The sequence below is a fragment of the Truncatella angustata genome (genome assembly GCF_020726525.1).
Source record: "Truncatella angustata strain MPI-SDFR-AT-0073 chromosome Unknown BKA67scaffold_1, whole genome shotgun sequence".
Lineage (NCBI taxonomy): Eukaryota > Fungi > Ascomycota > Sordariomycetes > Amphisphaeriales > Sporocadaceae > Truncatella > Truncatella angustata.
The window spans coordinates 668,433-688,661 of record NW_025763381.1 but is presented as its reverse complement, the minus strand read 5'-3'; the positions used below and the strand labels follow the sequence as shown (position 1 = coordinate 688,661).

At 52.2% G+C, this 20,229-nt stretch overlaps 10 protein-coding genes across 10 annotated transcripts; 5 read left to right on the top strand and 5 right to left on the bottom strand.

Moving 5' to 3' along the window:
- Nucleotides 1-48: 48 nt before the first annotated feature.
- On the top strand, nt 49-1,659 carry BKA67DRAFT_652343 (FAD binding domain-containing protein; the record flags this gene model as incomplete). Its single annotated transcript, XM_046106145.1, has 1 exon — nt 49-1,659. The coding sequence occupies one exon, from the start codon at nt 49-51 to the stop codon at nt 1,657-1,659; it is 1,611 nt and encodes a 536-aa protein (XP_045963211.1).
- A 184-nt stretch (nt 1,660-1,843) lies between these two features.
- On the bottom strand, nt 1,844-2,892 carry BKA67DRAFT_543499 (uncharacterized protein). Its single transcript, XM_046101189.1, has one exon. The coding sequence runs from the start codon at nt 2,739-2,741 to the stop codon at nt 1,911-1,913; it is 831 nt and encodes a 276-aa protein (XP_045963210.1). The 5' UTR covers nt 2,742-2,892; the 3' UTR covers nt 1,844-1,910.
- A 1,396-nt stretch (nt 2,893-4,288) lies between these two features.
- BKA67DRAFT_652341 (uncharacterized protein) lies at nt 4,289-4,870 on the top strand (the record flags this gene model as incomplete). Its single annotated transcript, XM_046106144.1, has 1 exon — nt 4,289-4,870. One exon carries the CDS (start codon nt 4,289-4,291, stop codon nt 4,868-4,870), a length of 582 nt encoding a protein of 193 aa, XP_045963209.1.
- Nucleotides 4,871-5,276: 406 nt separating this feature from the next.
- On the top strand, nt 5,277-6,937 carry BKA67DRAFT_652340 (uncharacterized protein; the record flags this gene model as incomplete). The annotated part of the gene is made up of 2 exons (XM_046106143.1): nt 5,277-5,767; nt 5,815-6,937. The coding sequence occupies 2 exons, from the start codon at nt 5,277-5,279 to the stop codon at nt 6,935-6,937; spliced, it is 1,614 nt and encodes a 537-aa protein (XP_045963208.1).
- A 108-nt stretch (nt 6,938-7,045) lies between these two features.
- Nucleotides 7,046-7,937, bottom strand: BKA67DRAFT_543496 (enoyl-CoA hydratase). The gene has a single exon (XM_046101188.1). It carries the CDS (start codon nt 7,745-7,747, stop codon nt 7,205-7,207), a length of 543 nt encoding a protein of 180 aa, XP_045963207.1. The 5' UTR covers nt 7,748-7,937; the 3' UTR covers nt 7,046-7,204.
- Nucleotides 7,938-8,625: 688 nt separating this feature from the next.
- Nucleotides 8,626-11,612, bottom strand: BKA67DRAFT_543491 (uncharacterized protein). The gene is made up of 3 exons (XM_046101187.1): nt 11,223-11,612; nt 9,074-11,157; nt 8,626-9,008 (listed from the first exon to the last, which is right to left on the bottom strand). The coding sequence occupies exons 1-3, from the start codon at nt 11,332-11,334 to the stop codon at nt 8,916-8,918; spliced, it is 2,289 nt and encodes a 762-aa protein (XP_045963206.1). The 5' UTR covers nt 11,335-11,612; the 3' UTR covers nt 8,626-8,915.
- Nucleotides 11,613-11,817: 205 nt separating this feature from the next.
- On the top strand, nt 11,818-12,947 carry BKA67DRAFT_543489 (uncharacterized protein). Its single transcript, XM_046101186.1, has 2 exons — nt 11,818-12,008; nt 12,091-12,947. Coding segments are annotated over exons 1-2 (678 nt in total). The 5' UTR covers nt 11,818-12,006; the 3' UTR covers nt 12,767-12,947.
- A 66-nt stretch (nt 12,948-13,013) lies between these two features.
- On the bottom strand, nt 13,014-14,340 carry BKA67DRAFT_652336 (tyrosinase central domain-containing protein; the record flags this gene model as incomplete). The annotated part of the gene is made up of 4 exons (XM_046106142.1): nt 13,014-13,742; nt 13,799-13,885; nt 13,936-14,098; nt 14,153-14,340. 4 exons carry the CDS (start codon nt 14,338-14,340, stop codon nt 13,014-13,016), a joined length of 1,167 nt encoding a protein of 388 aa, XP_045963204.1.
- Nucleotides 14,341-14,970: 630 nt separating this feature from the next.
- On the top strand, nt 14,971-15,595 carry BKA67DRAFT_529260 (uncharacterized protein; the record flags this gene model as incomplete). The annotated part of the gene is made up of 2 exons (XM_046099039.1): nt 14,971-15,273; nt 15,347-15,595. 2 exons carry the CDS (start codon nt 14,971-14,973, stop codon nt 15,593-15,595), a joined length of 552 nt encoding a protein of 183 aa, XP_045963203.1.
- Nucleotides 15,596-17,061: 1,466 nt separating this feature from the next.
- On the bottom strand, nt 17,062-19,589 carry BKA67DRAFT_543484 (uncharacterized protein). Its single transcript, XM_046101185.1, has 3 exons — nt 17,882-19,589; nt 17,436-17,741; nt 17,062-17,379 (listed from the first exon to the last, which is right to left on the bottom strand). The coding sequence occupies exons 1-3, from the start codon at nt 19,350-19,352 to the stop codon at nt 17,303-17,305; spliced, it is 1,854 nt and encodes a 617-aa protein (XP_045963202.1). The 5' UTR covers nt 19,353-19,589; the 3' UTR covers nt 17,062-17,302.
- Between the last annotated feature and the right edge of the window lie 640 nt (nt 19,590-20,229).

The following is a 20,229-nucleotide window of genomic DNA, read 5'->3' as shown; positions in this document are numbered from 1 at the left end:
TAATTTCTCATAACACCTATATTCCTCACCAACACCATCACCAAGACAATGAGCACCCGGGGGGCAGTAGACACCAAGACTTATGATGTACTCATCGCTGGTGCTGGACCTGTCGGACTCTTGTTGGCCTGCGAACTTGGCCTAGCTGGTGGCCTTTCCGTGGCGGTCCTCGAGCGGGACCCCGATTATGCAAACTATCAATCACCCTGGAAGCAGCAACCGCTTGGGGTGCGCGGTATCAATACGCTATCAGCGGAATCCTTTCACCGACGTGGTTTGTTGGAACAAGTGATTGGACCCGAGGAATGGGCCAAGAGGCCCATGGACGTCAAATCAACAGGACGCACAGGCCATTTCGCCGGTATGATGTTCGACGCAGCCAAAGTTAATCGCTCTGCACCATGTTGGAAATATAAGCTGCCAGGGCCGTCACTATGTCCCAGTCCATCATCGCTAGGCCGAATCCAGGAAGCACTTTATCAGCGGGCAAAAGAGCTTGATGTGGAAATCATTGGAGGTGTGGACGTGACAGCTCTGGCACAAGATGAAGAGCACGGTACTGTCGAGGTGCACACCAAGAGTGGCCATTCGTACCGCAGCAAATGGGTAGTTGGGTGCGACGGAGCACGAAGCAACATCCGGAAGGCTGCTGGCATCGACATGGTGGGCACCGAGCCAGAAATCTTTGGATGGACTGTGCTTTGTAACCTGGATGACCCGAACAAGAGGCTGAAATTCGGGTTTACACGTACTTCCACAGGTGTCTATGGCATGATGCTGCCAGGACACATATTCCTCATGGAGCCAACCAATGGCGAGGTATATGACCGCACTAAAGAGCTCACCAAAGAGGAGTTTGAGGTTATAGTTCGACGCGTCACGGGTATTGATAATGTTAGTGTCAAGGACATACAGATTGCATCGACATTTACAGACCGTGCCAAACAGGCTGTCACCTACAAGAGTGGTCGTGTTCTACTTGCCGGCGACAGCGCCCACTTCCACTCACCACTAGGGGGGCAGGGGCTCAACGCAGGAATTGGCGATGCCATGAATCTGGGTTGGAAGCTGGCTGCCGTCGTGAAAGGATCTGTACCTTTATCTCTACTTGACACCTACCAGAAGGAGCGATATCCCGTTGGGGAATGGATCACCGAGTGGACGCGCGCCCAGGTCGCCACGATGAAGCCCGACCTGCAGAGTCGAGCTGTAGCGAACTTGATGAAGGACCTGATCGGCACCAGCGACGGTGCCACTCATATGACGGATCGTTTCTGGGGTCTCTCGCAGCGCTACGATTTGAATCTCGGCGACGATGAGCAGCAGCACCACGACTTGGTCGGACGCAGTGTGCCTGACTTCGAGTTCACGAGCGGATCTGACCGCCTCGGTGAAAGAATGTACTCAGGACACGGGCAGATGCTTTACCTTGGGCAGGATGATCGATCTGAGCTTGTCAACCTTGCGCAGAGATGGAGTTCCTCGGTTGAGTACGTGAGCGAACCTGTGAAGGATAACCTGGGATTCCGAGCCCTGCTCATTCGACCTGACGGTGTAGTCGCTTGGGTCACGGAGGACGGCAGCGAGCCCGATGTGAATTCCGCAGAAGCAGCATTACATCGCTGGTTTGGACCTGGCGCGGAGGTTGGAACAAAATGAGGGGCTTAACAACAACATGGTATTGATGTACTAGTACGAGCGTTCAGATTTCAGGCGCGGTTTTCAAAGGGTTTGCAAGCGGGGAGTCAAGTGGTGAGCTATGCGTGGGATTACTCTTCTCTAAATTTATTTTTCGCCAAGATATATTGACAATCGCCGTTCTGAAAATTCGAGTATCAAAATGTATTTATCTATTTGTATCTTCGTTCCATGTCCCTGTCACTGTTGTGTGCCATCTTTTACAGCCTAGACTAGTTCTGCGGCTTCAGATCTACGTATATCTTGACAAGATTTTGCTTTGACGGCCTCAGAGGATAACTGACCGTCCCGTCCTCGGCCTTTGCCTCATATGTGTTGCAGTTAATCTCGGAGATCCTGTGCCCCACAAACGGGCTCGGCGGGTTACCCCAGACGTGGATCACGGCGTCGTGCGCACACTCGATCTGGATGCCCCTGAAACCCTCATCCGCAGCCTTGCGCATCATGTGCCGTGCCATCGTTTTCATGAACCCATGGCCCTCTTCGCCGGGCTTGGTCGACGTCGCGTTGCGCATGATGACCTGCCCAGGGCCCGTGGGTTGCCAGTCCTTGGGGTCCCGCTTGTCGCCCGCGGCCAACCCGGCGTACACGTCCGCGAAAGCCGGGAGCGAGTCGATGAGCGACTGCAGCCTCGGGAACTCGAGGGCGTTGAAGCCGTCGTACGCCAGTGCGACCGAGAGCAGGGGGAAGTCCATCTGCTCCGCCAGGGTGCCGCCGTCGACGCTCTCATCCTCTAGGTCCCAGTACAGCTTACCGTTGGTCGCGGCGGACTCGGCGCGCTTGTACACGTACTCCTTGTCGAAGATGCCCAGTGATAGACCGGAATCGATCTGCTTGTCGACCAGGTAATCCGCAGCCTTGAAGCCCCTGTAGGACCGCCCTGTCTTGTTCTCTGGATACAGTGCAGGCCATACAGGTGAAGAGAACATGTTGCTGTGTATAACAATTGCCTTGGCCCAGTCTGCGTGCTCTCTGCCTAGGGTACGGATCTCGTACCGAGGGGGAAGACCCGTCACCTTGGTGGTCTTCGTTGTAGCTGACATGATAATGACTAGTATTACGCTGCGCAGGGATCTGGAGGTAAAAATTGCAACGACGAGAGCACTGTGTAAAGCGAAGAAAAGAAATTCCTTAAACCTTCGACATTCATCGGAGCTTATATGCGACTTTGAGAACACTGCTTATAAATATTTCCTGTTATAGATGTCTCCACAAATGTCGGCCGCCTGCGCTTATCGTGTATCCAATTTAACATGCATGACCCAAGGGCAGTAACCGGTGATTCCCTGTTCCCTGAGTACCCGGCGTGTAAGAGGGCTGACAATCACCGTTCATCCAATCCGGTAAATGCTAAGTTCAATTTCTTCTAAGTTAGCGTTCTCTATCTCGATAATACGGTACCTCAAGGCTATCATTATGGCTAGGCCACCGCGTTTATCACCATGGTTGTCATCGTGGCGTAGCTATCTTCTTTCAGGGTCCTTTTCTCTGTATGTTATATTTTGCTTATATTTGTCTATGTTATTTATGACCTTACAACGCGTATAATGTTAGCTGCGATTCACGATTTGGAGCGAAAGGCCGCTGCGATCTGGCGGGGGATTGTGAAGCAGCCCCTCGCGAACAAGCGCACCTTTTCGCGGAGAATGAAGGTTCCTAACACCGGCGTGTGCTCTCATGTATGTAGTTGGATATCCCCAAAAAGGTATCGTGGAGGTTAAGCTATGCCAAGAAAAGTAAGGTTGCGAGACGGATCAGCAAAGGTGGTGCTTCAATGCATATCAAGGTATGGAGTGTAAGAAAACATCGGATCGATTACATGGGTGCTTTTCCGCCATGTGATGCTCCGAACCAGTTATACCTCCCTTCGAAAGAGCCTACCCCAATATGATTCTTTTGGCCTGGTACCAAAACACGTTGTGTAGCGCCAATAGAGCATCTGCGTTTACGATTGTTCGTTCATTTTGAGGCTGCGGATCGTTGTGTTGTATCAATCCCGGGAGTTATGGCGCAAGAAGTTTTGAGGTTGGTAAAATCGGTCTAGGAAATCGACAAAAGTAGAGCAGCAGTACTACGCCAACACATCGAATCATAATCAGATCCCATCGTCAGATACGGATACGTGCGGTCTAAGGTTACGCGTACGTGCAGTCAGCTTGAATTCTTTGGTGCCAAGCTAGTTCATGTCAGCTGCGTTTGCGATGGTGCGATGGTGTCAAAGTGGGACTAATTAAGTAGGTTAGGCCTATCTCTCAAGGCTTGATTGCGAGTTGTCTCATTGCAGACTCTACGCAGATTTCAACTGTCAGATCTTCTCCAAATGGCTTCATTCATGGCCACCGCGCATATTGCAGCCTATAGTTGGATGGTGCATGTCAAGCCGCCATGAAGCTGAATCGTAGTGGTAACATTATATAGTGCATGAGTCAGTAAACTCTGCCACTGCCCCGCTCATCTGTGGGCTGCTTTTGACACGAAGCAAAGGCCACAGGCCACCCCGCCATGACCTTGATCGCGTGGGATAAAATCTCAACAGCGCATTGGAATTTGAACCACGGCAGGAACGAAATAATATCCATCACGTAGCAGTATGCCAGTACCAAACACACGCCAGGTGATTCCTGGTGCTACTGTGAGTATTGTTCTCAAAGCCGACCAGCGCACAGGTCGTGAGGTGCAAGGTGTCGTGAAAGATGTCCTGACGCGAGGCGATCACCACCGCGGCATCAAAGTCCGGCTGGCAGACGGACGCATCGGTCGCGTACAGCGCATGGGCACTGGAAAGTCGCCCGGTACGAGCGAGGCCGTCACCAGCAACAGCAATACACGCGCACCGGGAGGTGCTGGCGACGACGTCGCGTCCAGTACGAGCGATGCGCTGCCAGGTGCACGCTTCACGGCACAACCGGGTCGGTATCGTGATATACGTTCCGATGAGCCTCTTGAGGCTCCGCAGGAGCAGATTGATCTCTCTGCATACATAGTCGCCCCTAAGAAGAAGGGAAAGGGTCGCAAGGGCAACCAAGCTCGTGAAAATACTATTGACGACCAGCATACTCCGGAGGTTGCACCTACAGACGTCTCGTCGGCTACTGCAACATGTCCTGTTTGCAACGCGTTCGAAGGCGACGAAGCTGCCGTTGCTCATCATGTTGCGGAGCATTTTGAGTAATGTCGGTTTACTTCTGAACAATGTCACAACTCCTCGCCGACTATGAGCGCAACGGTGAAATTCATAAACATATATTGGCAGCCAAACAAGTGGATGTATACCGCTTCCTGGTGATCATGGCGATTTTACTGAGGACCCTGATGACGTACAAGCGGAAACGCTCCTTCATACTTGAGTTTTGAGCACCTTGATGGTCCCAGATCTAGAGGCCATCAGGGTCCTCAAGATCACGGTTCGACAGACTCAACATCAACTCTTTGACGCGGCTTCTTGCATTTTATTCTCTTGCTCTCAATCAACAGTTGCCCATTCCAGAGCTTGGACAGTAATCAGAATACACCAGCAACTTTCTGACAATTCTGATACAACTCAACCACCAACAGGAACGCTACATAAAGAAATCAAGATGGGCGACAACCTTGAGCCCGTACCACACTTGCATGATGTTGTAATCATCGGTGGTGGCCCCTGCGGCCTTGCGGTAGCTAGCCGACTTAGCGAGCATATGCCGGCCGCCAGCTTCACGGACGACGAACACAAAAGATATCACTGGCTCAAGAAAAGACAAGGGAAAGTCAGCGTAAAGGCCTGGAGAACTGGTGTGGTCAAGCAAGCGAACACTTGTAGTGTGCCCAACAGAGAGAAGGTACCGGACCTTGTTGTTCTTGATGCTACAGGTGACAGCTGGATGGCACGTTGGGATCATCTCTTCAAGACATTTGGCATTACACATCTCCGAAGCCCAATGTTCTTCCACATTGACCCGGCAGAGCGAGATGGTCTCCTTTCATACACTCACATGAATGGCAGGGGTGGCGAACTCACTGAACTCCGGGGTTGTGTCGGCAGGGAGATCAGCAAGCACAAGTGGAAAAAGCGAGTCAAAGCCCACCGAGAGTAGGTCTCCTATCACTCAGAGAACTTCCCATAACTAAAGTGAATAGATTTGGAGATGGTCCAACCGTTGATGAGCGTGATCGAAATGATTACTTCGTTCCGTCAACCCCCCTTTTCGCCTCTCATTGCGGTTGTATCGTTGACCGTTATGGTCTCCGGCAAGACATTGTGCGACAAGAGAAAGCCATCGACATCAAGTATGACTATTACGATGATGTTTGCGAGACAGATAAAGTTTTCCGGATCGAGACAAACAAACAAGTCTACTACTCACGGACAGCCGTTCTTGCTGTCGGTCCAGCTAACGAGCCGACCATTCCTAGCTACCCGGGCAACGAAAATGCCGAGGCTGCCACACACGCCTTGAAGATCAGGGAATTTCCCTCACAGCCAGTCCAAGATAAGATATCCGCAAAAATGATCACCAACATTTTGGTCGTTGGCGGTGGTCTGACTTCGACCCAATTAGCAGACCTCGCAATACGCCGAGGTGTCACCAGAGTATGGCTGATCATGCGAGGCCCGCTCAAAATTAAGCACTTCGACATCGGTCTAGAATGGGTGGGCAAGTTTCGCAACTTCGAGCAAGCCGCCTTTTGGACCGCAGACTCGTCTGAAGAACGATGGGAGATGATTAAGACCGCTCGCAATGGCGGCAGTATCACGCCTCTGTACAAGAAGGTTCTAGACCGACTCATTGCTAACGGCAAGGTTGTGTTATCACTTCACACCACCATCAAGTCCAGGAACTGGGATGCAGCATCTCAGACCTGGGATGTCGAGCTTTCTGGCGACCATGCTCAGAAGCTGCCGCCCATCGACCACATCTATTTCGCAACTGGTGTCCAAAGTAACTTTCGGACCCTGCCGTATCTCCAGTCGTTGCTGAAGGACTACCCGATCGAAGATTGCGGCGGAATGCCTTGCATCACCGAAGACATGCAGTGGACCGATGAGCTGCCACTGTTCATGGCAGGCAGACTAGGAGCACTCCAGCTAGGACCGGGGGCGCCCAACCTTGTGGGTGCCAGGATCGGAGCTGAACGGATCTCTTGGGCTATTCAGGAGCTGCTCAGCAAGGATGAGAGCGAACAATCCAAGGGGTCGCGGTCACAGTTTGATTACCTCACGGCCCGAGGCAGTCGCTACGAGGCATTGGCGGAGGAATAGGGCCATGCGAGTTGTCACCAAGTGTCACATAGTCGTAGTCTAGCTCGTCACTATAGTAACTCAACCTGCAAAGCCAAAGCCAAAAAAAATCCGAATGTCAGACAAGCTTGTCCTGCCACTCGGTTGCATAGTATAACGATGCATTCGCATGTCCTACATAATTGCACTGTCCCACATTTATCATCAAGGCCCAATCTAAGATTCGCCCACAGATCTTCTTTAGGAACACGAAGCAATGTGTATCAAGTGAGTCGATGCCCATGATGATCACAACTTACTATTGACCCACTTGGGCTTCCTCCTCTCCACAAAGCTCCTGACTCCCTCCTTCATATTCTCGCCCTTGTCGATCCTCGCATACCAGCCCTTCATGTGCACATCCACAGCCTTCTCAGCATCGAATCCCTCCCAGCCCAGCTTCAGGCCCTCCCGGCTCACGATGACCGCATCGGGACTATTCCCCGCGATCCTCGCCGCCCACTCCAGCGCCTTGCTCAGGACCCTCGTCCTCTGGCCGGCGTCGCCGTCGGGCACGACCTCGTTGACGAGGCCCCACTCGCGCATCTCGGCCGCGGTGTAGCGCCCACCGGCCAGCGCCATCTCGGCGGCCCTCTGCTTGCCGACGGTGCGGACGAGGCGCGGCAGGGCGCCCGCGAGCGCGATGACGCCGATGGTGACCTCGGGCAGGGCGAACCGGGCCCCCTCGGACGCCACGACCATGTCGCAGTTGATGGCCATCTCCATGCCGCCGCCGAAGCACACGCCGTTGACGGCCGCCACGATGGGCTTCAGGCCCCCGCGGTTCGACATGCCGCCGAAGCCGCCGCGGGGGAATCTGCCCGAGGACGAGGCGGGGGACCTGTCGCCGGCCGGCCGCACGCCCGAGGCGGCGCCGCTGGGGCTCTGGGATGATGCTGTGGAAGAAGAGGAGTGGTTGATGCCATCCCACTCCTTGAGGTCGGCGCCGGCGCAGAAGGCGCGGCCGGTGCCCGTGATGACGGCGACGCGGAGGGCGGGCTCGTCGTCGAACCAGTCCCAGAGGCGCTCGAGGGCGTAGTGCTGGGGCCGGGGGATGGCGTTGAGGGCGTCGGGCCGGCTGAGCGTCACCAGCATGACGTGCGGGTGGTCCTCCGGGAAGGTGACCGAGGTGTGCGGGACCTCGGGCGGGGTGGTCTGTAGGGCAGGGGATGATGATGAGGTGGCCATCTTCTGTTGTTTACGGGGCTTGGTTTTGCTCCTGTGGGCGTTCTCGTTTTATGCTCTCTTAATGAGATTCAGAAACGGAGGAGGTGAACACGGCAAAATGTATAGACTTCGTAATGAAGTACACACTAATGGACCTTTGGCAGGTAGACTAATGTAAGGATGCCTATGGATGGGTTCGCGTGTTGTAGATTGTACTGGAACAAGACAAGCTCGGGCTCAATTTCAGAATCATAAAATCATTTCGTCAGTCTCTGACTTGAGGACATTCGTGTAAGAATATTGTGCAAGATAGCAAACGGCCAAGGTAGGAGTATGTGACCTTCAAAACAGTCTGATGTGATGTCGTGCAGAAAGAGAAACGTGGGGCCCGTAAGCTGATGGGCCTCGGTACGGGAGCTATACCCCAGACCCACGGCAATCTGAAGGCCACTCCGCATTCAGGGATTCAGTCAACACTTGGCCAAGCAAGCCCAGTACGATTGGGGATTAGCATTGCTTCTAATACAGGCAACCTTTCATTTGCAGAGAAACTGGAAACGATACAGGGATACATTGCAAGACCGACAACTAGCGATTTCAACCAGCATGGCGGGGACGTTCTCAACGCCGTCTTTCCATTTAGCGGTGGTACTGCGTAAGCTGCGAGTTTCAGACGCCAAACGCCAATTTGACCAAAGCCTACCTTGTGCCAAGCGGTGGATAATCACCTCGCACACTTGACAACACTTATATATGTACAGCAAACCTCAGGGCCGTTATTGAGTACCTCGAACTATGCGGAGAGACCCCTTTTTTCGCTTTCTGTATAGAAAATGACCATTCTCCATAATTTCTTGACCAGTGCCTCCGCCTCGTCGTCCAAAGCCTATTGGTAGTTAGCACATGATGTACAATATCGTAGAATTTCGTTAACTAGAATGCGAGACTTACCTCTTCCAGTGTTTCGACAAGCTCTGCTGGCTTGCCATGCTTTCTGAGATGCTCCTCAACAACTTCAATAAGCAATTCCTCCTGCACACCTAGATATTCAACCAATTTCTTCTCCACGAAAGGTCGTAGCTTGTCGCGAATAACACCCTCGTCCAAAAAGTCCCATTTGATGTCCCATTGCCACAGGCCGTCTTTCTCGTTGGGGATTTCCTGGGCGAGAGATCGTACGGCTTGCTCGCGATCCTCGCTCGACATGGCGGCAGCGTCGGCTGGGTCGAACTTGATGGGAATAATGGTCCTCTTCTTGTTGTCCTCCTCTTCGTCCTCGAGAAGGCCTTCGACTTCGGCGACTGTCTTTCGTTGAGGGGCAGCACGCTGCGCCTGTGCTCTCTGAGCTGCTGCGCCGAGCGATAACTTGAATGGTTGAGGTGCAGCAACACCAGGTCTCGGTTGTCGTTGCTCCGACTCCCGGGCTTGCTCATTGAGAAACGAGTCTGCCATGCCCCTGGCCTGTTCACGGTCGGCTTCTTCCGAGGCTTGGTCTTGCTCCTCTGCTGCACGGTCTGCATCGTCGGCGGCGATTTCTCGGGCACGGAAGGCTGTCCTGTTCCGAATCCACGCACTACGGTCGGCATAGTATTCCTCCTTCTTCCGAGAAGCCTCGGCATCGTCGTCGAAGTGCTTGAAGCGGTCGAGCATTGCTTCCCGGTTCTTTTCCACGTGCGCGTCGTCGGTCTCGTCGCGTTCCCTCTCTCGCTCCAGAGCAGCCGCTCTTGTCCTTTCTCTGTTCAACCATCGTCGCTCAGCGTCCAGGTAGAGCTTCTCTGTCTCGGACTGCTGTTTGGCCACACGTCGACGTTCCAGTTCGTCATCGCTAGCATCGCTGTCTTCGTCTTCTCGGTTCAGCACCAGTCCACCGTTGGTGATGCCACCGTTGACAAAGTTGACTGATCGGTTGTAGTCTTTGCCGAGGTCTGTCTTCTGACCCTTGGGGCCAGATGGTGCGTTGGGAACGCCTCGCGGGCCAAGTGGTGTGTTGTTGCTACCGGCACCCGGCGGCGGCGAAGCAAGCCTCGAAGGCCTGTTGCCAGCAGCACGTTGGCGTTCCATTGCCTCCAGCTCCTCTTCCCTCTTCAGTCTTTCCAAGTCGCGCTTGATGCTTCGTTCTCTGAAAGCAGCAATCTCGGCAGCAACGGTTTCGCGCATCTCTGCAGGTATATCGGCCAGCTCGTCTTCTTGAGCCAGGGGGATGTTGACGACTTCGACATTCTCTCCGCCCTGTCCGGTGTTGCCCATGGCGACATCGCCGTCGGCGTCTGCTCCTGTTTTCAAGGAAGGGTAGAAGAAATTGCGGACGGTCTGCTTCAACGCACCTATGGCGGCGGAAAGTCTAGCTTCTGCCTCTGACTCGTTTGATCGCCCTTGGACGTAGGACTCGAGGTAGTTTGTGGTGTTTTCGTCCAGCTTGAACTGCAGTGGCGTCTTGTCGAAGTCTTGGTACGAGTCGTCCGCATCTGCGGGAGCCTCTGCGGGCGCCTGTTTCTTTGTGGGTATTTGTATCTCCCTAAGAAGTTCCGAAGCCACCCACAATGATTCGGCATCCTCAAACTGAGCGAAGCCAAAGGGTAATTCTTTACCGGCGGCATCGGCTGCCCTCTCCCATTTCCGCAGGTTCCCGACAATCTTGAGGATTGCCTCGATGCCCTCGTTGCCGCGGATGCCGTCGGTGATACCTTGTACGTAGATGGTGCGAACAATCTCTTCCTTGGTCGGGGGGACGAGGGCCTGCATGCTCTCTCGAATAGCCTGACGACTCTGATCAATGCCTCGCTCCATGCCCAGGCCAGAACGCGGACCGCCTGACTGGGGCGGCCCGCCTTCCCTGCGTCCTGGGACATCGGGGGTGGAGGGCTTTGCGGGAATGGTGCCCAGCCGGATCACTGGGGCATTGAAGTTTATGTTGGGCATGTTCGGGGGAGCTTGGAAGTTTGAAGGCAAGCCGCTAGGTCGATTAGCTTGATTGATAATCGGCTGCTGGACACCTGGAGGCGCCATTCCGGGGGCAGACATGCCTGGAGGAGGTCCTGCGGGGGAGAGGGTTAGTTGGGCGCGTCTATCGAGGACGTCTGTAGACATGGTCTGCACTTACCTAGACCCGGTGGTGTTGACATACCCGGAGGGGGGCCATTGGCTCCGGGATATGAGTTGTAACTCGGCGGAGGCCCAAAGCCGGGCACTGAGACGATACCTGAAGTCAGCATTCGGGGGAATTCCAAAGCTCGGGCGCACGGCCAGCTTGTTGGTCGCAAAACACTTACCTCCACCGTATGGGTTGTAGGACATGATCGCGGGGGTCGCAGATTCTGCGATTGCTTGGTTGACTGCTTTGTTATACGCCTGATAGATGGGTGACGCGCGTTCTGAAGCTCTTCTCTCAGAGCGCACGGCGGTAACTGCGATGGGTGATGATGTAGGGAAGAATACGCCGGGGGGTATTCGAGTGCAGTTGCACAAGTTGAAGCTTCAACTTTTTGGCAGGTTCAATGGGCAAGCCTGCGGATCCGCCCAAGAGGCGTGCTAATTAAGGCTAAGCAGAAGGCACAAGGCAGAAGGTACTAACCCATGTAGTAGGTACCTGCCGGGCGCAACGCAACGCCATTGGCTGGTACAGGTGGGGCACTGGCAGCTACTAGTACATAGGCACAAGAGCGGGCCACGGAGTTGGAGAAAGTCCCTGCCGACAAGTTTTCCATTCATCCATTCATTCATTCCCGTCTTTCGATCTAACGTCGGGAAGCTGCGACTGGAGCTGCTGCATCCAGGGCTGTCTCAATTGAATTGGACCGCAACCGAATTGGACTGAGTTGAGTTGAGTTGACTTGTTTCGCAGCTGCCAGTCTGTTTGGAAAGCCGCCCAATTCCAAACCGCAAAGATGTGAGGACAACCCGAAGAAAACAGCTTAGCTTCACTTCGGAGCAGCAAGATGCATGAGATACTGACTCTACACACGATACAGGGCGACAGAATTGGGCCGTGTCGCCAACGCGGCACTCAGATCCGCCAGGCTATCGCCATCATTCCTATCTACCCCGTCGAGTCGCAGGCAATTACCATCGTCTGCTCTCGCATCGGCTTTCCACAATCTGAGCATCGACAGCACACACAAGCGCTATGCTTCAGCCTGGACCTCCCCCTCCAGGTCTGCCAAGTCGGCCTATGCCCCTGAGGATGCCGATGTCACAAAGCCAACCACCACTCCTCAGCGCCCGTGGCGATCGTCCGCTGCTACCCCCGTCATCCCTGACCCCGAAACCGCAAAGCCCGAGCCTGCCTTTGATGACGAGGACATCGTCCGCGATTACACCTTCAACATCGGTGACCTGACCAGCAACAGGTCCTATTCCGATAGCCTGACTTCCATGACCACTACGTACCCGGATATCCGCTGTGTACCCCGCACCGGCCGCTCTGTTCAGGTCGGCAAGGGAGCTGATGCCGCCAGGACCCTCAAGCTCCTGAACATGCAATGTGCCGCCAACAGAGTCAGGCAGGACTTCCAGTCTCAGAGATTCCACGAGCGACCCGGTTTGAAGAGGAAGAGGCTCAAGAGCGAGAGGTGGCGAAGGAGATTCAAGAAGGCTTTCAAGGCCACCTGCAAGCGAGTCGATGAGCTGAGACGACAAGGATGGTAAACGTCAGATACTGTACCCGAGTCTCTTCAAAGACCTCTCTTCGACTTTCCTACCAGGAACAGCAAACTGTATCATATTCTACATCCGGCTTACATATCAAAGGGCGCGGGTGGTATAGACGGGTCTGTAAGATCAATTGTACACATGAACAAGAAAAAAAATTGAAGAAGAATCCAGGCGCTTAATGTTCTCGGCTATTATGTGCTGACCCTTCTTTCAAGGTCACCTTGAAATCCAATTACTGACCTTAGACATATACATAGCAAAACTTACCCCCTACACCACCTACAGTGTCCAATGCGTCTCCGAGTCTTACAGCTTCACCTAGCACTCCCAGGTCAAGCACATCGTCCAATGTTCCATTACGACTGGGCGGTGAATTCGCCGGAGTGATAGTCCCACCCACATCGCTCAACCGATTCTCCAGGTCCAACAGCTGCCAGATCCAATACACGCGATCGATTTGGCCATGGTGCAGATAAAACGCCGGATCCCCAGGACTCACGAAGAAGTCGCCACCCGGATCTCCGCCGATCGTAAAATGTCCTGACGTGTGTACGCCCCATTGGCCCAGCTCCGCGCGCCCGTTCATGGTTGTCTGGAACCAGTACACGTTGTTGCTGTTGACGATGAGACTCTCCGTGTAGTTTGTCGTCGTCTCCCGCGCGGCGTGCACGTTGATGTCCCGCCGCAGACATCGTGGGTTAGGCCCTAGACCATCGGCTTGCGGGTTGGGCGGTACGTCGGGCAAGCCGGGAAAGACGGGTCCCAAATTCACGGTCATGTTGGCGAAGGGGCCTGTGGTCACGCAGCCGCCGCCTTCCGAGGCTGGGAGGATGTTGTACGGTGGTGGGTAGAGCGGAAACGTCACGCCGTCGTACGGAGAATATAGGCCGTTGCCAGACATACTGGTCTCGGTGCCATCGAAGATGGGCGAGTGGATTGGATCGGATGCGTAGCGGCCCCAGTTCCAGTACTGGACCTGTGTAAGTCATGGCTCGTTCAACAGGGTAAGCTTTGAAATGAACGTACAGGCTGGTATCCTCTGTACCCACACTCTTCGCGCAAGGCTTTCTCGTATAGCCAGGTGAAGTAGCGGTGCCACGTCAAGAAGTTTGCCTGCTCGCCCGTCAGTCTACAGAGAATTCCAAACCACCAATATAGCTTACCGTGGCGTGTACAGAACCCGACATCTGTATATGCACGCCCACAAAATCGTCAAACCTGCTCCTCGCACCCGGCACGACAGTAGGATCCGAAGTCGGCGGAAGAGCCTGCAGGCATAACACGGCATCGATGTAGTCCTTGCGTTCATGTGCGCTTAGATCGCCCCTATATCGAACACCAGTAAGACCGCAACCAATTTAGGCACTCGAGCATAGTCACCATTCATATCGCTTCGTAGCAGTCTCGATACTGCAACCTCCTTGAGCGGGGTTTCGCTTCAGATATTTTTCCAAGTTGCGTAGGCCCTGTTTGGCGAGGATGTCCGTGGCGTCTTCTGGATATCTACTTCCCGGTCGTGCACACGAGGCATGGCCTATGGACAGAAGGGCCACCAAGAGAAAATTCATTTCGAGTCTCATTTTAGATCACCACCACAGATTTGATCATGTCAAAATATATCCGATGCTTTAATCTTTTGGTCACCAACATTCAATCTTGATATAGATATCCATCATCAGGCGCTGAGTCAGGACGGCCTGCCAAGCATCGTACAACCGGTATAAACCCTGCGTTTGTTCAGCATGTCATTGGCTCGTCTAAGACATGCATACTAGAACTGGCATGGCTTGTGTTGTTGGTATTGCATGCCTCGAAAAGTCTCGGTTGCGAAACGACCACACACCTGCGTTTGGTATGCTCACAAGGTAACTCACCATTCTATATCAGCGGGGGCCCACGTTATGGGAACTTTTCCCAACGGCGGCAAAAACGCTTATTCAAATTATTTTATGTCTCGTCAAGCCATTTTCATCAAAGCCACTCATAAAAATGCTCAGTCGGCACAATTCAGACTTAAAAGTCTCCACTGGACTTTAGCGGGTGAATTTCCGATAACAACTTTTTTGATAAGATCAATTGAACCACCACCCCGAAAGTGAAATAGTTGATTTATATCCGTTATTGGGAAACGATGTAAACCCCGAAGCCCCTCCTTCTTTTGTTGACTTTTTGACTTTTTTTCGTAAGCACTCCTCATCATGTCGGCCTCCGTCTTCGTAGCCCCCAACCGCCGCGGCGACGCGTGGTTTTCCGTCGGCCTGGCATCCTCGTTCCCGAACCACGCCGAGTCCGGCAGCGAGGTCTTGTCCGACCCTCGGCCCTGCGGCGGCGGGGAGTCCGGCGCCCCCGGGTGCAAGGTCTTCCAGGTGCCCAAGGACGACGCCGCACTCGCGAGCGAGGTCGAGCCGTCCGCGGTGGAAGAGGCGGATTTCCGGGCCCGCGACCTCAGGGAGCAGGTCCTCATCTTTCAGTACAAGGGGAAGTTCCATGCTGTCAACAATGTGAGTTTCCTCGTTTTCGGTGGCTTGGCTTAGCGGGAGGGGACGAGAAATAGTGTGCTGATTCGTGCCGCAGCAATGTCCGCACTCGGCTTTCCCGCTGTCCAATGGCACGCCGTTTGATATCGAGGACTTTGGCGTCGTACTCAGCGCCGGCATCTCGTGCCCCAAGCACGGGTGGTCCTTTGATCTGTTCTCTGGCCGCGGCGACAGGGGCAATTACCGGCTGAAGCTTTGGGAGGTCCAGCTCAGGCCTGTGCCGGGGAGGCCGGCTGACGATGAAGAGCGCGAGGTCTGGGTCAGGAAGAAGCAGAGAATGGGATGAGTTGTTATTCTCCCGGCCATCTCCGATGTCTCGTCATGGGACGCGTAGCCTTAACCTTCTGCGAGAGCCGCGGACATGCCCGAGCCGCTATACCTCTCGGTGGCGGTACACCTTTTCGCCCTGTCATTCCAACTTTGGCGCTTCGCTGGCCCAGGCAGTCGACCGTCTCGACAAGCAATGATGCGAGTGCATTTGTGGATAAGATCGTCGAACACAGCCATCTTGCTACGCTCCAGGTTCAGAAAGCACTCCGTCATGCAGTCTTCATATGGTCATGCACTTTTGAAGGATCAAGGTGGTTATATCGTTGTGGCAATCCTGAACCCCCCACCCCTGGAAGAGGGGGGCGAGGGATGGCAATGTTGACAGGTAGCATGAAATTTTCAAGTGCTTTGCGACCGCTTTGGGGTTGGAAACGACATCAATCAGGCGCTGAGGCTTTAGAGCGGTCATCGAAGCAAAATGGGTAGTGGTCATATCGTCTGAGGACTACGAGCTTATTTTGTTCCATCTCCCAAGATGGAACACTTGATGGAGGAGCCTACGTATCCCGAACTTCCGACGATGTCTGTTGAGTGGTGTTCTCGTTTAATGAGGTTGCATAGCGCAAAAGGCGCAGAGATATACTCACGAGAGGTCATGTAATACTTGATTAGAGTTTGCGACTTCATTGAGATGGTTCCACGGATCCATTTCTACGCACATATTCATCCTCATCCCAGGATATCATTCCCTCAGAATAAGCAACCCTACGATCGTAGATGCAACTCCCACTCAAGATAGTGATCTTCGTCTCCTCAAGCGAAATTCGAGGCACCGCCTAACGTTACACGAGATCCAAAATATTTCCCAGGGCTCAACTTGCTAGTGCTTGTCTATGGCAATCAACCGTCTAGACTACACCTTCCGATGATGACTCAGTCGCTAATAATCTCACCCATCAAACACACATTCTAAATAGGGAGCATATAGCACGAGACTTTTTTGCCATGGACTTTCTCTGCGGCAAGATCAGCCATCGACGTGTGGTGAACAGAAATGGATGGACTTGTGCCATCTCACCAAAGGGCTCAGATCACTTCAACTTTGGCCGGGGACATCTAAGCTGTGTCTATATGGTGTGCTAGTGTTTCACGTCGGGATGGGCGGTAGTCACCAATTAGCGAGCTCGACGCCGCTCTTTATCGTGTGAACGAATTTAGAAGTGTCATTTTTGGACGCAGTCTCAAGATTTGACCTGGGACATGATTCGAGGCAATACCTTTACTTCCCCCAACACACATTCTAGAAATTTTCATCGCTACATTCGGTATCGGACAAAAACAACAAGCAAACAACTCTGGCCACGAAGCCTATAGCACGAGATTGACAGTGGGCCAATCACATGCTGGTGCTCTTGCATTCTCTGTGAACGTGGTTATTTCTAAACTTATGGTATACATCGCTTGATAGTATAGATCGGCTGGCCCTCTTTTCTGCAAACATAATCTCTATGCAACGCTCCAGTCACGTTAGTTTAACGGTCAAGGCATCCATCATCGAGCCGAACCAACACGTCTCGCAATAAGAGAACGAAGAGCCAAATGTATTTTATTTGGTCGAATCAAAGACTGCCTCTAGAGTAGAAAAGGTTTCCAAAAGTCACCGAGTCAGACGTAGCGAAAACATCAGAGAAACATTGAACAGACATGTGCTCGGTCCCAACACTTATCTCCACATGTCCAGCAAAACACCAGAAAAGTAAATGAGATGACACAACCGATCATCGTCAGTATTATGATTGGCTAGGAGATGTTAGCATGATTCATCTAAATCATTGCGACACATGATGCACACTCACCTTGAACAACAAAGTCCTCTCTTTGGGGCTCAAACAAAGCTGCTGTCTTTGCAGCGAATATGGGGCCAGTGCCAACAAACCTGTGCTGATGCATTGCATACTCTTTTGACGTCATCCATCTGCGATGTTTCACGTATAACCAAACGCGTTTAGGGTGGTGTCTGAGAATTAAATCCAGAACGTACGCAAAGGCATTATTTTGAACCCTGGACTCCAGGCCGACAGTCCACAGGCTAACCTGAGATTGTAATTGATACAACCTCCATGATTGCTCGAGGTCTTTCAAAAATGTCTGGTTTGTTCCGCCTAGTTTAGATGCTTGTCAGCCCTGACTTAATAAAGTAGAGGAAGAAATAGAAACACAAAGAGATAGAGAGAGAGATAAGATCAGAACGAAAGAGATAAAAAAAAGATTAAAAAAAAAGGGGGGGGGGCAGGGGGTTTACCCAGTAAGCGATATGTTTGCCAAAATATGTCTGCACCCTCGTCGAATGGATTTTCAGCGCCGTCGAACATTCTCTTGACGACTTCTAGCCATTGGTCGTCAAGAGAACAAGTGAATGATTTTCCTATTCCAGTATGATCATAGAAAATAGGCACATTCTCGGCTCCTAGTGTTTTGAGCACAAGGGCCAATTTCTCCAAGCGGGCAAAGCGGGTGGCTTTGGCCCTATATTCTCCCACGCCAATACTTTTGAACCCACATGCCTGGGTAGTCATGTACGCCACCAGTGTTTGGCGAAAGGCTACGATAGAGCTGAGAACAATGCTATTGCATATCAGAAGATTATCCAAAAATATCGCATTTATGATATTCATGTGACGTGTGGGGATTGGCCAGAATCGAAAGGTAAAAGTGTCTCGAGATTGGCACGATCCTGACTGTCCCGGCGCTAGTTCAAGCTTGCCGTTGATTACTCTCGAATAGGAGTTCATGGCTTTTGCGACAGGTAAATCTTCGAGAATAGAAGTGACATTCTCTGGCTCTGGAAACAGTGCGGCTGCCATGTTTTGCATTCGTTGGCGGATCTTTTGTTTGCGAGAGTCCTTGTCTTCCAGTGCCTCGGGTAATACATTGCTGCGGAGGACGATCATCAGCCGGGGAGATACAGGCGCAAATTCGTGAAAGCACATATATGTCTCCCCCATGTATTCATGAGTCTCACCACAGAAAGTGTTATGGGTGGGTCCTTCGAAGAGATTATAGGCTTGGTCCGTGAGAATGAATTCATCACCATTTTCCTCGGGAGTGCATAGTGCAATGTATGAATGTTCAATGTGGAAGACAAACATAGCTGCATCGGCGGGGAACATGGTGTCTTGCAGTTTCGTCCTCCACCTCCCCTCGGCATCCATATCAAGATTGAGTATGGTGCGGATGTTGTGCAGCCATACATCTCTTGGTGTGGCAAAGCCTTTTTCGACCATGTAATCCCTCACAAGGTGTTTATCCTCAGAGTTGTATGACTGTGGATCCTGAGAGAGGTATTTTTCAAAGTAACCTGGTCCTCGATATTTCATGATAAAAAGAAACTTGCGTAGATGGTTCCTCTCTATCCTCGTAAGGCGGATTCCCTGATCGCCGTTCTCGTGCGCCTTCTTAACTTTCTGCAATATGGTGGCAGTCTGACATTCGAGTCTCGAGAGTCCTTGCTCCACATCTTTCTTCGACTTGATAGTACTGAAGATGTCACTGTACATTTCCTCTTGCCCAAACCACCGAGATACAGGTACTTCAGTTATCCGTGGCTCATCAGCAGTGAGGTCCACGACATTGAGTACTTTCTCTCCTCTGTGCTTGCCCTTCTCTACCCGACCGCGTTGTCTCTTCTCCGCGCCCTTGCTCTTCAGAGGACGATAAGGATGGGAAAAGTTTCGCAACAGAAACTGAGGAATGTAATGCTGATACTGCGCCATTGCGTGGAGCTGGTCTGTAGTTCGAATCTTACTCAAGCATTGTATACCTTATCCGGCATAAGAGAGTGGATCTTCGGGGAAAGTGTGAGAATTTATTCCTGTTCCCCAGCCACCGCCAACTTTCCCAGCTTTCAAACCCCCACACCAACTGAATGATGAAAGTCCTTGAGACATCCCGGCCAAGTTGTACAGCATGAAGCACGGAACCAATCGAATGTGGACAGCTCAGTTGAGCACATGCGGGGTTGAGTTGTCACAGGTCGGCAATGCAACGCTTAAAGGATATTTGTGAGTGTTGGATGTTCAATTTAAACTCTGTAGCACGCCAAATATGACTGCAAACGCAGAGTACAGGGATCTACCACTTTGTAGCCTAACTCGAAACATTGGTAATACATAGTCGACTAGGTTAGTGAAGTGCAAAGGCTATATGAACTGAGATATGAGCTGCGCGGGTGCCAAGGCTCTCCGGTGATGCGCACAACGTACCTATCAAGAAATTTTTTTTTAACATTGTGGGTGATTAGTGACTAGATAATGATCACCGTGAGGTAAAGCAACCCAACGTTAATAAGATAAAATGCGTTCTTTGACTGTGGCATCTATCTCTCGTTAAAGACTGAACTCGATCGCAATAGACGGAGTTTCCAAAAGTACGTTCATAGTAACTATGAACCACCTTGTCAAATGAACAGCCTACATGTATTTATGTCAGTTCCGTTCCATTGTTATGGGATGAGCTTGTTCTCCCGTAGTCCATTGACTCGAGCACTTATAGAAGCTGCAGAAGTACGTGGCACGTAGTGCTGTATCAGATTATATGTCCTAGTGTCATTAATTAGATTCGCAATCCTTATACATCCTTTGTAATTAAATA